The sequence below is a fragment of the Typopeltis vanoorti genome, chromosome 12 (assembly GCF_054136105.1).
Source record: "Typopeltis vanoorti isolate ZY-2024b chromosome 12, IOZ_Tvanoo_1.0, whole genome shotgun sequence".
In the NCBI taxonomy this organism is placed as follows: domain Eukaryota; kingdom Metazoa; phylum Arthropoda; class Arachnida; order Uropygi; family Thelyphonidae; genus Typopeltis; species Typopeltis vanoorti.
The window spans coordinates 87,975,607-87,990,391 of NC_143560.1; the positions used below are offsets into that span (position 1 = coordinate 87,975,607).

Sequence of the window (14,785 nt, forward strand, 5' to 3'; positions counted from 1 at the left end):
TTCTTCACCTTATGAGAAATTCTTTCGTGCCTTTTGTTTAATTACTGGACTCAAGAAAGCCATGTAGTGACAATAATAGCACACGCGACAAGCTACTGAACCCATCCAAGGGGTATTTAACTCAGGTTATCGTGACTCCATAACCAGTTTGGGTAAAAAAGAAAACTTGAAGAACAAACAAACACATTGAAAATATAAACTGGCTTCCAGTGAATTGCACCGACTCCGACAGAATATTCGCTCACGCAAAGCTCGCGTCTCTAAAGAATTTGTCTGCGTATTTACCAGGTGTTACTTCAGGTACTGGATGTTGTCTAGAAAAAGAAGGTAAAGTCTTCTTCCCTCCCTCCCCCCTCTCCGGTCGCATCAGACACATGCAGCTGTGCACATAACTTCTGCCAGTGGACTATGACGTTGAATCATTCGTATGTTTTGTTAACCCAGGTTATTATTAAGTAAGAGAAACAACATGCACGTACAAATGAAACGAGCGACTAAGACTAGTCGAGTATCAGCAAAGAAATTAATTAGAAAACAAAGTATAAGCGAAATACTTCAAAGCACAGCGATCACACAACAATAACGATAGGTGGGATCATTTCCTGTTGGCTAAATAGAAGGTTTATCGAACCTCATAAATGCGCAAGACTTTGAGAAAGTAAAAAAAAAGTTCCATTACAAAGAATGTCCTTAATGAAAGAAAGAAAATAAAAAATACGGATAATCTTCTTCCGCGATGAGCCAGCGTTTCAATCGCCGTAGGGTTCTTCAGTCATAACCACTCATCCGGGCACTCGTCACCGAGAGGTTGGTACGAGGATGAGTTCGCCGAAACTCGAGTTTTTAATTAACTAGCAGTGTAAATTTTTCTCTAATCGTTTCTCCAAACCACTTTTTTTGTGTGGCGTCTTGCTTCGGGTTGGATTGCAAGGCGAGACACGTGTTACAGAGCTCTATAGAAACAGAGTTAATCTTTACGTGACCTCAGCTAACGTACGGCACACAAGAAATCTCGAAGCAAATTAGTGAGTCATCACTACGTAATGTTTCTGTAACTTAATGATTATCTTATTTTAGATTTTTGTTATTTTGGTAATCCCTGTGAAAATATAAATGATCCGAAAACAATAGTAAAATGGTGGATTTCGTAATTGCATTCTCGCCGTTTATTTTCACAGTTTTTGCCTTATGCACTGTAGATAACATACACGTTTGTATCGTTTCGAATGGTTATCAAATTTTATATTTAACAATGATACGATCTAAACCAAAATTGAGAGGTTTCGACAAATTTTAATAAAGATCTCAAAATAATCGGTTTGACCGAAATCTGTCCAACGAACTAAGATGTGTTATATGCATCCGGACGTACGGAGATGGAATCTAATTTGGGGACATGAATTTTGAGAAATGCACGTAAAATTTAGACATTTCTTTCGCTTTCCCCTTCAGATTTGTATGGTCAATGGTTTAATGGAAGATAACTCACTTACTTATTAACTCAAAATGGTTTGCTGTGATACGGCATTTATTTATTTTTTATGACTACATGTATTCGGTCTACACAATAACCTTCAAATCCACAAATGTATGAATAAATCGGCACTAGTGACATCTTCGAGCTTCGAAAGAAGAAAAACTAGAATTTAAAGAAAAAAAAATAAAACGAAATAAGCCTCATGCATTTTAGTCGGCAAATTAAAATTCTCACTATTGAGTGTTTTGGTATAGATGGTTCTATCTTAAACGATGAAAGAGGGTAAAACTACTCATTTCCTATGTGTATTTTCTTATTGTAATATATGTGTGAGGTGTAGGACGGGGTGGGAAAGATTTTTTTCATTAGGTAAAATTCGTTCCAGGGTGTAGCGAATTTTGTCCTCCCGAGGACAAAATTCGCTACACCCTGACTCGCTCCGCCCCAGACTATTGTTGAAAGTGAAAATCATGTGCGCAACTCAAACAACACAACAAAAAAATCGATGATTGCATTTTGCTTGTAAAGAAAGTGACGAAAAACCATTTTTCACAACTAGCAATTTTTAAAGTATATTAAAAATTTTAAATTAAATATAAAACCCGAAATATAATTTATTGAAAATTTGTATGTGTGTATAAGATGTAACATGCATACTAAGTACATTTATTTTTGTATTTTATTTATTTTTTTATGTTTGATAAGGGGAGTGAACAGTGCTAGAATCATTAAAAACAATACCCGCAAGGAACTTAATAGCATTAGATTCAAGAATGGGTTAACACAGATAATCTAATGTGAATGTCCACTAAAATCAAAGTGAAAGGTTAGCAAAGTAGGTGTTTGATGACAAGATGGCAGGAAAAAGATCTAGAGGAAGACCAAGGTCTAGGTAGCTTGGTGCAGTCAGAAGTGCCTTAGAAGACCGAAATTAGAACCCTTAGAAGATTGACAATAGTGAAGTTCTCACAGGTAAGCTGATATGAAGAAAAATTAATGACAGGAAACGAATAATAAAGTAAATTTCATCATGTAGTAACATCATATCATAGTATCTCGTATACTCCCTTCAGGATTTTGATACTGTGTGACTTAAGTCATCAACATATAATATGCAAGCAAAATCACATTCCAGTTGTTAGAAATATGCAAATCGGCCTCACTGAGAGTCACAAAGAATTGACATTTTCAGTACATGTTCAGTAATAAATCCACTTCAAATTGAAATCAAGTCCTTTCCTGCTTTGTTCTACTCTCACGATTACTTACATCGAACCACCGACTTGATTTTGGTACAAAAATTTTGCGTCTTATGCGTTCTGGAGGCAACTTAACAGCCTAAATGTTCGGTCGAAAATGCTTTAGCATTGAGAAGAATTTAGCTGTTATTTGGTAAATCGGAAGACTTTCTGATTATTTTAAAGAGAAACCGCTGAGATTTTGGTACTATAATCATAGAGAAAACTATCAAGATGCAATGCACTCTAAATACAACGATTCTCTTGAAACCAGCATTCTTACTAAAGTGTGAAAATTTTCTTTTATTCATCATGTCTTGATCAGCACACAACCACAATAACGCTATCCTTCTTATTGAAGAAATGTAAAAAACAAAAATTTCTTATATGATGTAGCACCTTCCCGTTATTACTTCCTAAACGCCTGCCTTTCGAAAAGGTCATCCTCGTTGGGAGTGAAATCGCATGGATTAGATTGACACCATTTCGAACTATAATCATAGATATTAGTGAAACCTCGCCGATAAGGCGAGTCAGAAACAAATCACGCCAAATGATAACGGGAAGGAAAAAAGTTATCAGGAAAATAGTAGAGTAAAAAGCTAATGTGTGATCTTGGTTAGAAAGAGCCTATCATTTTGGATTTTAATTTGAAATTTGCTAATTTCAAGTGACATCAGAAAGTCTGCATGTTTTTTTTTTTTATTTTCAGTATAAAAATTGTTCTAAATTTTAAAAAGTTGAAAGAATAAAGTCTATATTGGATATAATTTTGATGACAAGCTGGCAGGGAAAAGATCTAGAGGAAGACCAAGGTCTAGGTGGATTGGTACAGTCAGAAGTGCCTTAGAAGACCGAAATTAGAACCCTTAGAAGATTGACAATAGTGAAGTTTTTCTTTTGTGACTAGGAATCGCAAAAGAAAACCATTCTGACAATTCACTTTAATTAGTCTGAATTCTGAACCTCAACATCCGCAGGTATATTGTGCTCATGTAAAACCAGTGGTGAAATGGCAGAATAATAATAAAAAAAAACTGTAAATGTGTCCTCATACAGAATGAATCTAAAGGTAACTGTGAAGTCGAATGGAAGTTGTAGTCTTTTGGGTTAGATCTTTCAGAAAGTATGCGATCTGAAAAAAAAAAGTGGCAGGAGCTTATTGCACCAATGAGGAGGGAAGCTATAACCAGGAGAAAAACGTGGCCTCACTCATTCTCAACCTTTTACTATTAAGACCCTCCTGGTGGTATATGCACGCAAGCCTCCCCACCACACACACACACACACAAAGCTTTTTTTTTTTTTTTTTTTTTTTGAGATAAGTTAGCACGTATGTTTATCTACTAGATACCCTATTCTGGAGAAGAACATGACAAAATAAACTGGCAACTTTATTCATGCGAGTGTTATCATCTTAGACGACACAAGCTGACTCACGTTCAACCAAACGTTCCAATGCCTGGAAGACAGGGAAACTGTGGAATGCCCTACCGGCTACGGCAATCTCGGATGTACTGAATCAGAGTGCTGATCGATAATGGTTCTGTCGAACTCAACCCTCCCATTCCCCCGACTTTCCGTTTCTTTGCCTTTGACACCCCTTCAGTGTCTGACCAAGAGGCACCTCGCGTGCATTTGCCTCGCAGCAACACGGCAGTACAGGTTGCTTCTTCTCCGGCACGCTAGCCAGAGGACAGTCAGGTCTGTGTCACGCGACCAGAGCGATAGAGGTAGATGACCGTCAATTAAGGGATAGTGCAGCTTCATGGGGAGGATGTTAACACCGGGAAGGATGGGAAGCTATCAAGGGAAGATGATACTTCGTCACTCTTTACTACGTTAACTGAACGCAATGTGTCGAAGTTATCTTTCGAATTTGATACCCGAGCATCAAGATTGGTAACATCGCGTGGACGTCGTGAGAATATATTGATAGGTGAATACTGGTCAATAAAATAAAAGGAAACGACAATGAAATAGTGAAACAGTGGAGGAAATTGGACATGCGAAGTCGAAAAAAGTATTAGAGGGCTATATTGAAAAAAAAAAAAATGCTACATCAGATGAATACTAATCAATGTGGACTCAACAATTTAAAGGGTTTTAGTTAACACTCGGGATGTAATGTTTAGTGTAACACTGTTACTGTTCTAACTTCCTTTACACTCTCTGCGGCTCAGTACAATACCAGTATTATAATGTGCAATTATTTGCAAGTTAATCCCATCGCAATATGCGAAACGTGCACTAAATATATGGATATTTTTAAATTTGGATTCGTGGAAGACACTTCCAAGCTAAATATTTCCATACGAATGATAACTTGTGCCTTTGACAAAGCACAAAATCGATTCTGTTTATTTATGGGCATGATGGATTTTTAAAAAAACATTAAAAAACAAGTAAGCTAGCATATAGCGTTTCGTGTGCACAAAAACATTCTCAGGCAGTTAAGAACACAATTTACTAAGTGGCAGTTTAGGCAAGAAGAAACTATTGCCGAATTGTTCCAGCAAACAGTTCGAAAAGAGATCCTTTTCATTTATAGCTGGATGAAACTTTCAAAGAAAAATGAATTGGTTGTCTTGACCTGATCGAGTTTCTTTGAGGAGTCGAAAATCGCAATGAGTCAAGTGGTGTGAAACCCATATTGATCGTCTGGGATGTTTTCTTATGGACTATGATAAAACTGCCTACACGAAAGAACAAGAACAACAAAATATCGAAGACTTAAAAACAGCAATTATGGCAGCTCTCAGAGAAATGTCAACCTGTTTATTTTCCCGAGAGTATTGCAATAATACTGCTGAATTCAAATTTGTATCGATCAAGACAGACCACGGATATACTGGACACGTGAAGTGATGTAATGCTACTATTTTTCTTTTCTAGTAAATGAATTATCTGAAAATAATACTTCCTAGAAACCCATTTAATTTTTGGATATTCTATTGAAATCTAAACTCGTATCGTTACATATTAATACATCTCGCACTTCCTGTAGCCACCATGTGCTACAGGAAGTGCGAGATGCATTACTACTTAAAACAAGCACTGTCCTTTCGTCCATACATTTGCTTTTTATTAGTGCATTTTGATAAAGGTTTCACTGGCCTGACAACTGGTTCAAGCTGGGATCAAGCAGAAATCTTAAGAGAGCAAAAAACTCTTATTCAACACCAAAGCAATCTGATGTCAGAGAGTTGTACTTTTCATAAGTGAACTCTCGATCAGTGCGTAATAGCAATTATTAAAGAAAGAGCAGGGAGAGTTCACTTATGAAAAATACAACTCTGACATTCCATTTCTTTGGTATCGAATTAGAGTTTTTGCTCTCTTAAGGTTTCTGCCTGGTCTCTGAAAAGAACCAACCAGTTCGAAACAGCTGTCAGACTAGTGAAACCTTTATCAAAATGCAACAAAAAGCTAATATACGGACGAAAGGACGGCTGTCGTGTTCTTTTAAGTAGTGCAAGCTATGGCAACTCCGATGCCAAGGATTGTATTCTCGTAAGCTCTCTGGTCAAAATTTCGAAACTTTCTAAGTGATATGTAATAATTTATTTTAATACAAATAACACAAATATAAAATTACACACACTAACATTCCTTACATCACAATTCAATGGCATATGCGCAACACGAGCATAAGCTTTCGGGTTGGATTTTTAATGTTCGATCTTGAATATCCGCTATTTCTATATAATTTACATATCAGAAATGAAGCTGTGCGACTCTTTCTTCAATAATTGTGATGAATTAATTTAAACAAACCATCCCTAAGATAAGTTAGGCTGCTTTAATAGTATAAGCAAGTAAATACAATTGATAAGCACTACTTTGAATCTACCGACGGAACGTTAGACAGATGAAGGAAGTCTCTCTCTTCTCCAGCTTCCTATTTTATCCGTCTCAATCTAGCTGCGTATCCATTCTTTAGATCCATCTCACTATCGAGATGATAAAAGTGAAAGAAATCTAAGTGATCGTTAGCCCTACTAGGAGAGGATTTGCACTGCATTAGCTTTATGCTTCCAACATACTTTTCACTAATCTACAATTAACTCTTAAGCGTCTTGCATTTTCTTCTTTTCTGATAGTCCATGAAGACATTCGGGATTCTGTTTTGGTAGACAGTTTTAAGTTAATCCGGCAATTCGTGTTCGTGGCAGTCTACTATCTTTAAAATATCTGTCTTTGTGAAACCCGCACTGCTTCTTCACTCTTATACCTCCCCTCTTCCCCCCCCTTCCCAGGACGTCTCCGGTTTTCTGTCAAAGAGAATGCTGACCAAACCGGTTTCTTCTAAGAAATTTGGTAGGACAAAGAAGGCAACTCAGTTTGTGTTTAAAACACGTGACCTTGGTAACATCCAAAGCAAGTCGATTTTTTTTGTCAGCTCGCGCCAGCATCCCCGACACTCCCCAGTGTGCGAAATTAAGGTGACATTAGCGGCAACGCAAACTACTTATTACAAGTAATAAACACAGTCACGGTCGCCCGTTCATGTCGCTGGCCACGCTGCTCTCATCTCGCATTCCGCCCTCTTCTGTTTCAACTGCGGTGGTCTACTTGAGCATCTCGCGCACTGCATTACCGGATAAATGCCGTCAATACGGAAACAGTAAGTCACTGAAAAGCTGATGGAAAGATGCACGCGACCCAACGTTCCCTTCCCCCTCCGGTGCTGTTATTAGAAGGCTGGGCGATTGCACGGAAGCATCCCTAATTCATCTACGCATCTTCTTCCTGTTTGGCGCGTGATCTTCCAGCATTCGCGAATTTGTCCGTGTTGCGAATGATCCCGCATACTAAAATCGCTTCTGAGCAATGCTAATCATCTCACTTTCGAAGCAAACTATCTCTTGGTAAACTTCAATTCTTTCCCCTCACGTGGTCCATTGATAGCGAAAGATTATAATATATATATATATATATATTATTTTTTTTTTAATGTTCGTTAAAAGTTAAAGTTGTCTGCTTCGGTAGCTCAGTTGGCAAAAAAGCACTTGCTATTTACAGCACAGGCTGTAGGTTTGAATTCTGAGTAACGCATGCATGAGATTATACGAGTTTGTTTTGGATAAGCCTGTATAGTAACACGAATGGTTTCTTTCTTTTTTTTTTTTTTTTTTTTCCCCAAGTGGTTACCGACACTCTCTGCATTATCGTGAAATCATTTTTTTTTTTTTTTTGCAAAAAAGCAGAATACTTCTTTATTCATTTTTTTAATTAATTCATTTAATTCGTTTGAATTTTTTTAACCGACTGCATCTTCTTAACACTTGCATCAGAATGTCATCGACTGGTAATGGAAACTCAGGTGAAACGAAGCTTGGGTAAAACTGCATTGAGAAATGAATAAAGAATTTGACAACTGGATTGACAAAACAAAGTTTTCATTCAAACATTTTGATCTGTGAATTAGTAATTTACATTACTACATTACTAGTAGTCAGTTTTGCATTACTTATGTACGAAGGTGGTCTGTAAAGTTCTCAGCCTCGACCATAGATGGCAACACTATCGGCAACATTTTTTTTTATTCTAAGTTGGCACATCTGTCATAAGCATCCATGTGAAATTCCAAGTCATTCTATCTAATAGTTTGTTTTATACAGCTGTCTGATTAAGAAATGGGCTGCCGAGTTTAAATGTGGCCGTACCAGCCTTGAAGATGATCCACGTGAAGGACGTCCAAAAAGTGTAACAACACCAGAAATCATTGATCAAGCGCTCGATATGGTATTGGATGACCGGTGAGTCAAAGTGAGTGAAATTTCTGAGACTATAGGCATTTCAAAAGAACGTGTAGGATATAATTTGCATGAAGAATTGCATATGAAAAAGATGGGTGCTGCGTTTGCTCACAGCAGATCAAAAACGCACTCACATGAAAATCTCTGAACAATGCTTGGAGCGTTTTAACAAGAATAAAACTGATTTTGTGCGTCGATTTATTACTATGGATGAGACTTGGATTCACCATTACGCACCAGAATCCAAACAGCAGTCAAAACTGTGGACAGAGGCTAGTTGTTCAGCGCCGAAGACAAAGTCGGTTCCATCTGCAGGAAAGGTCATGGCATCAGTGTTTTGGGATGCTGAAGGCATTTTGTTTATTAATTATCTTGAAAACGGTAAAAAGACCCGGTTTGCAGAAGAAAAAAATCATCTTTCATCAGGACAATGCACCTGCGCCACAGTGGTGTTTTGGCAATGGGAAAATTAAGGGATCTGCACTATGAATTGTTGGAACATCCACCCTATTCCCCAGATCTGGCTCCCTCTGACTTCTGTCTCTTCCGAAAACAAACTCTTCCAGCGTTTGTTTTCGTCAGCGTTTTTCTTCGAATGAAGAGGTGATTGCAGCTGTAGAGGAGTATTTTGCAGATCTTGCTGAGAACCACTACAGGGACGGGATAATGGCGCTGGAGCATCGCTGGAATAAATATATTAGTCTTAAGGGAGATTATGTTGAAAATAAAAATAATTTTGAAATTATAAATTGGTTTTTTTCATTGTTAATCCGAGAACCTTTCAGACCACCCTCTTATGATCTTTCTCATTCTTATCCTTGTTTTATGCAGAATCAGAATAAACATAAGTAAGCTAGTTATGTTTGTATTTTTTTTTTTTTTGTTTTTGTATTGCCATATAAAAAAGCCTATTCAGAGACGAAGAAAAAAAAAACTGTTGAGGAGGGGACACAAGTGGTGCCACCAGAGCACAAGAGACGTCGGGAACTACAAACTAAAGTGGAATGAGAAACGAGGAGGTTACCTCCTCAATAAATAAAAACGAATCAATGAACACACGAAATAGCAATTCAGATTTCGATAGTACATGTCCATAATCCTGGATTACGGGCGTGGACTTCCAATATCCGTTCGCTATTTGTTTCGAGCAGTCCCATGACTACCGCATCGCGAAAGTTCACAATATAGACAAATGACCAATCGAATATGAAAGTGTTCGGGAAAGGGGGGGGAGGGGACTACGAAAGCTATAAAAACTTGTTGCAGAGGCAGGAAAAAAAAAATCATAGTTTACGTCATTAGTTCTGAGAAAATAAAAAATTGTCACCATCATCTGATAACTCAGCTTTCATTCAAAAGGAGTTAAAAATTAGCTGTGAAATGATATTAGTTTATACTAGTTACATCTCTAGGAGAGCTCCAGTGAAAAGGTTACAGGGCTCACCGGTGCTTGCTATCGTTAAAAGGATGCTGTCCTCCAGAGATTGCAAGCGATTCACTGTCATAAGTTGGGTGAAAAATGTCAAACCGCTATTGGAAGGCTCTCATATTCTCCTTCCTATGAAACACAAGAAAGAGAAATTCAGCTATAAAATAAAATAAAATAAATAATAATATATTCTCTGACTTCAAACAAAAATTACATCGACGAGCTTAGAGATCTCAAGAACCCATTTCTTCATTTTTTTTAAAGAGGAGTTTAAAGAAAACGCTACAATAAATGGTTACACGTATACGCAATTGGAATATCAAAAAAGGAGGAAGCAAGCCATTTGGCAAATCCTTTATCGAAGATTGACGGATAGTTCTTATCGATTCTTCGCTTTGTCTTTTTTGATAGGTAACAAGCAGACTGCCAAACAGATCAATCATGTACACGACCAAGAAGAGCGTGCGTGTGAAGTAGGAGGTAAAGTTGGTGTTCGTCTAGTGGAAAACGAACCAACGCGGTTACATCCTGGCAACAATGACTGAAGGCTGCATATGGAAAGAGTCCACGTATACGAAGGCCGCGTATTCAATCGCAATGCAACCTATTTTGTTGTTAACTTACAGCTTTTTTATTCGTTGTTAAAAAAAAAAAAAAAAAAAACTGAATGCGAAAAGGCATAATAATGTTCAAGGTGGAAGCACTTCGTGATAGGAGCGGTCTCTGAATTGCAATGCCATGAACTTCCAACACTTGTTTTTCAAGTTCACGTAATGATGCTATTAGCAACGAAGCATCGCTTGAACTTGTTTAAAGTACATAATTGCAGCAGGTTTGGATACTCGGCTTTCCCTCGAACAAAACATTTCGATAAAAATCTGTAGGCGAGATGGGGAGGGAAGGACGGAGATGAATACCGTAAAATGAAATTCGTCTCGAGCTATAAACTTTGACCAGACACACATGACTTCACGCTCCGACAAGTTTGTTTCAAGTTCTACAAGACAACAGGGCAGCGTGCACTGGAGATTCTTACACTTTTTGTTTAGCCATCCAGTGGAGAGAGGGGAAATGGTACTGGGGGTATCGTTGAAAAAGAAATGGTCACATTACATGCACGAAGAGCGACCAGCTATCGTGCAATTTAACGTCTTCGCTGTTCTGTTGTGGACACACATACAAAAGGTAATTACTGGGAAAACGTGTGCGGCTCGTAATCCCAATGCCACACCGTCAGATTACGATGTCACAGACAGAATGCGTTCCCAGATCAAACACGCAAATAAGCCATCTCGCACGCAACTCGCAAGGGAGAACGCAGAAAAATGGATTTGTTGCCTTGAACCAGGATTGGGAAAAAGCCGACATCTCAAAGGAATAACCGCATTGAAAGCCCCAGATTCAATTACAATGACAGCATTTCAATTACACAAATACTTTGATCCAAACATCTAGTGAATGGAGTTAAGCCATTTATGGGACTCTCTTAAAAAGTAATTAAAACTATTGGAGTTTTACATGGCAGGCAGGGCAAATCTGCTAAAAGCTGGCCAATGTTTACAACTTTTCTCTCTCCCCCCCCCCCACATAATAATTGCCACGTTTTCATTTCATTATCGTAAATAGTGTAAAGCATGGACTTCGATCGTAAATCACTGATTTTTCATAGGTTGTTTTAATGGCCCCCCTTTAGAACTCGAAAATACCACGAATTAGCATCCAATCATCGGCTGCTGATTGGATGTGGATTTTTCACTGATAAAAAAAATTTTTTTAAAATCAGTGATTTTTCGAAATGGCTAAATATGTAACTGTTTAGAGTCTCATCATATATGAAGCCAAAAAAAAAATAATAATAAATAAATAAATAATAAAATCGATTATTCGAGTCTCCAAGGTAATATCAATATTTTGTATGTTGAATAGTAGATAATTTGCTTCGAGTGTTGGTGCCTTCTATTATAAGATAGTTCCAACTCTTGTAGACTTCTAAAGATCAGTTACTAGAAACTCCAGTATTTAAATACAAAATAAAAGTGAAACAATTAAATGAACGGAATAAGTATTTCCTGAAGATAATTATATTTTCCTAGCTTTTAAGGAATGGAGTTACAAGAAGTCCAATGTTAACAAGAAAGTTAAGATTGCTTAATACTAAATGCAGAAATTTGCTTACCTTCTGTATCTTGGATATCTTCTTCTTCTTCTAAGATCTTCAAACCTCCTCCAACTGTAACAGATTATTATTTATTACGCAAAGAAAAAAAAGTAAAATTTATGCGCTTAAAAACTGAAATATCTTTACTCTGTAAAAGTCATTTTACCTTTTCATTTATTTTGAAAAATAAAGATCGATTCATCATTAAAGAACTGAAATATAAGTTACCATGAAAATAGCAGCTTAATTCAGCTTTTATTTTGTTTTAGGATTTCAAAAAAAAAAAAAAAAAAAAGAGAGAGATTTTGTAGTTTATTTCTCATTTAGTTTATTCAGGTAGAGAATAGTTAAGCAACAGTTTTCGGGGATTTGTTCATGTTTTTTTAATCCTCTCCAATAACTTCACTGCTATTCGATTCAGCTTTTGGTATTTCCACGGATCTAGCTACCACTGATAAGACTTCAATAAAGGTCGAAACCGAAGTCACCCTTTCCTTAATGCATAGCAATATACATTCCAGAAAAGAAGTGCGCTGTGCATTATGGAGATAAGCCAATTTGATGTGCAGTCATCTATCTCTAACAAGTAGTAGCCTAGTCACGTAGATACTTCACGCTTCAGCTTTGCTCACCTTGGGTAAAGAATTAAAACAAGAAGATAATTCTTCTTTTAGTATGATTTACTTTCTAACCAAGCTAAAAAAAAATTAGTTTTTTAGAAGCATCTTTAGATGGCTTCAGTTTTTTTGTGAGTTTTTAGCCCTACGTGGCACGTGAAGTTTTGCCTTACATATATTTTATAAATTAATTTGTTTGTGTTAATAATTATGGCTAATAACATCTCAGCTAACTATATGGAAATCATAACCTGTTCGAATTTATTGTTGTCAAATTTTCTTTTCAACTAAAAGTCGAAACATTATGAAAACAATCCACGTGTAAAGGTTTAATACCGATTGTTTTCAGGGCTCCCTGTAGCTCCTTGAGTTACCTCTAAAGGAGCTCCTTGAATTTTACAAATAAACAATAGAAGTCACTATCCCATACTGAATTTTACTTCATTCTATTTTACTTAATTCTTTCAAAGCTTCTAGTAAAGAAAATTGCAAGATTTTAAAGCAGATGCCAACACTTATTATTAGGAATGAAGCCTAAAAATATTAATTCTGGAGTGACTTAGAGTTTAAAAAACGCTGCGATTGAATTTTGTTTCGTTTTCTGTAGTGGTAACTGATATACAACTGATATACAATATACAACTGATTTCGTTCCTTTCCGATTCAGCTAAGTCCATGAAGAAAATACATTAAATTTAATAACATTACAGAAATATTTATGACATTGGAAATCGTAGGGTAAATAAACTTAAGCACTTGCTCATGCGGAAAGATCAAACTCACATACTGCTGTGTTCATTAGGGGATAGCATAGCTATAAGACCAGGATGCCAATTAATGAACAGCAGGCCACCTTGAGCTCCCCAAAGGGCTTCATTTTTTGAAGACGTTGTACTCTTATGATATATTTTATACAGATTTTTACTTGTCACTAAAAGCTAAGTAATGAATTCTGTCATCGCGTACGGTAACATGAGAATTCTAAGATGACAGGTTTTCAATACTAAACTCTCCTAGCAGATAGGTTTGATCATGGTGGAAGGATTTTATTTTCCCGAGTTAAAACTACAATTAAATTGGTATGATTCAAATTTTATGACTACTGCTATTAGAAACAAAATTCTTACGATATAGTTTTAAATCTCAGTGATGGTCTTAGAAATGCAAAGTTTTATAGACAAACTAGCGTTGTGTGTCGTGGTTATCGCTGACATATTTTCATTCTCAATAATTTCTGATTTGTTGCTTTTTGCTCGTTGTCAAATGATAGTAATTTTGTGACGTCATCTTCCGCACAGAAAAATAATTGGGATTCTTAAACAACGAAACGATATGAACTTAGGTTTACTTTATGTTATCGCTGGTTATTATTATTTTTTTCTTTTCATTACGAATCTCTTTCAATGTTTTAACCCTTATCGGGAATATTACTGCTTTTCCTAGAACTAAGTATGGGTTGCAGTCCCATTGGCAGACGATAATCGTCTAAATTCACTTTTAATTTTTATATAGGTCTGAAAACTGTCATTTTTGACTGTTTTCAGACCAATCTAGTAAAATTTAAATTTTTAAGTGAAATTGAGAATTAAATAATTCATAAAGGTAACTGAAATCACCTGAAAACTAAACATCAACAGAAAAATAACAATGTAACCAAATATAACAGGAGTCAAATTACAAACACCGACATACCTGTAAGGTAAACTACTAAACCAATGCCAACGACCAGGATCAACAGGATCACAATCAAAACAATCATCAATGCCATCGTACGCCGATGATGTTTGTCTTTGCTTTGAAACCGGAGCTCCCAAAACCGTAGCCATGGCTGTTTCTTCAGTTTTACTGGAGTGGAGGGTGAATTAGAGTCTTTGGACTGTCCTTGGGTTTCGCTGTCGTAGTAGGCCGGATTATCCACCTGTCAATACGTTACATCAACTCAGTCAGTCAAAAATTAAAAGGTAAAAAAAAAAAAAAAAAAAACTCTTATTTCAGAATACAACGAAATAAAAAAAAAAAATGCGATAAAAGTTTTAAACCGCGAGTTAAATTAATAATACCGTTTAAATAATATTACTAAGATCCTCTAGATCAGGGATTCTCA

General features: G+C 36.5%; 1 protein-coding gene across 5 annotated transcripts in view; it reads right to left on the minus strand.

Annotated features, from left to right (window-relative positions):
- Window positions 1-14,785, minus strand: part of LOC150100975 (uncharacterized) — a 184,989-nt gene that overhangs the window by 101,518 nt on the left and 68,686 nt on the right. For all 5 annotated transcript variants that reach the window (XM_090401420.1, XM_090401417.1, XM_090401419.1 and 2 more), the window contains exons 2-3: window positions 14,374-14,599; window positions 12,083-12,136 (exon numbers count right to left, since the gene is read on the minus strand). In XM_090401420.1, the coding sequence (XP_090257546.1) occupies window positions 12,083-12,136; window positions 14,374-14,449 (130 nt within the window). In that variant the 5' untranslated portion in view covers window positions 14,450-14,599. The remainder of the gene's footprint in view (window positions 1-12,082; window positions 12,137-14,373; window positions 14,600-14,785) is intronic.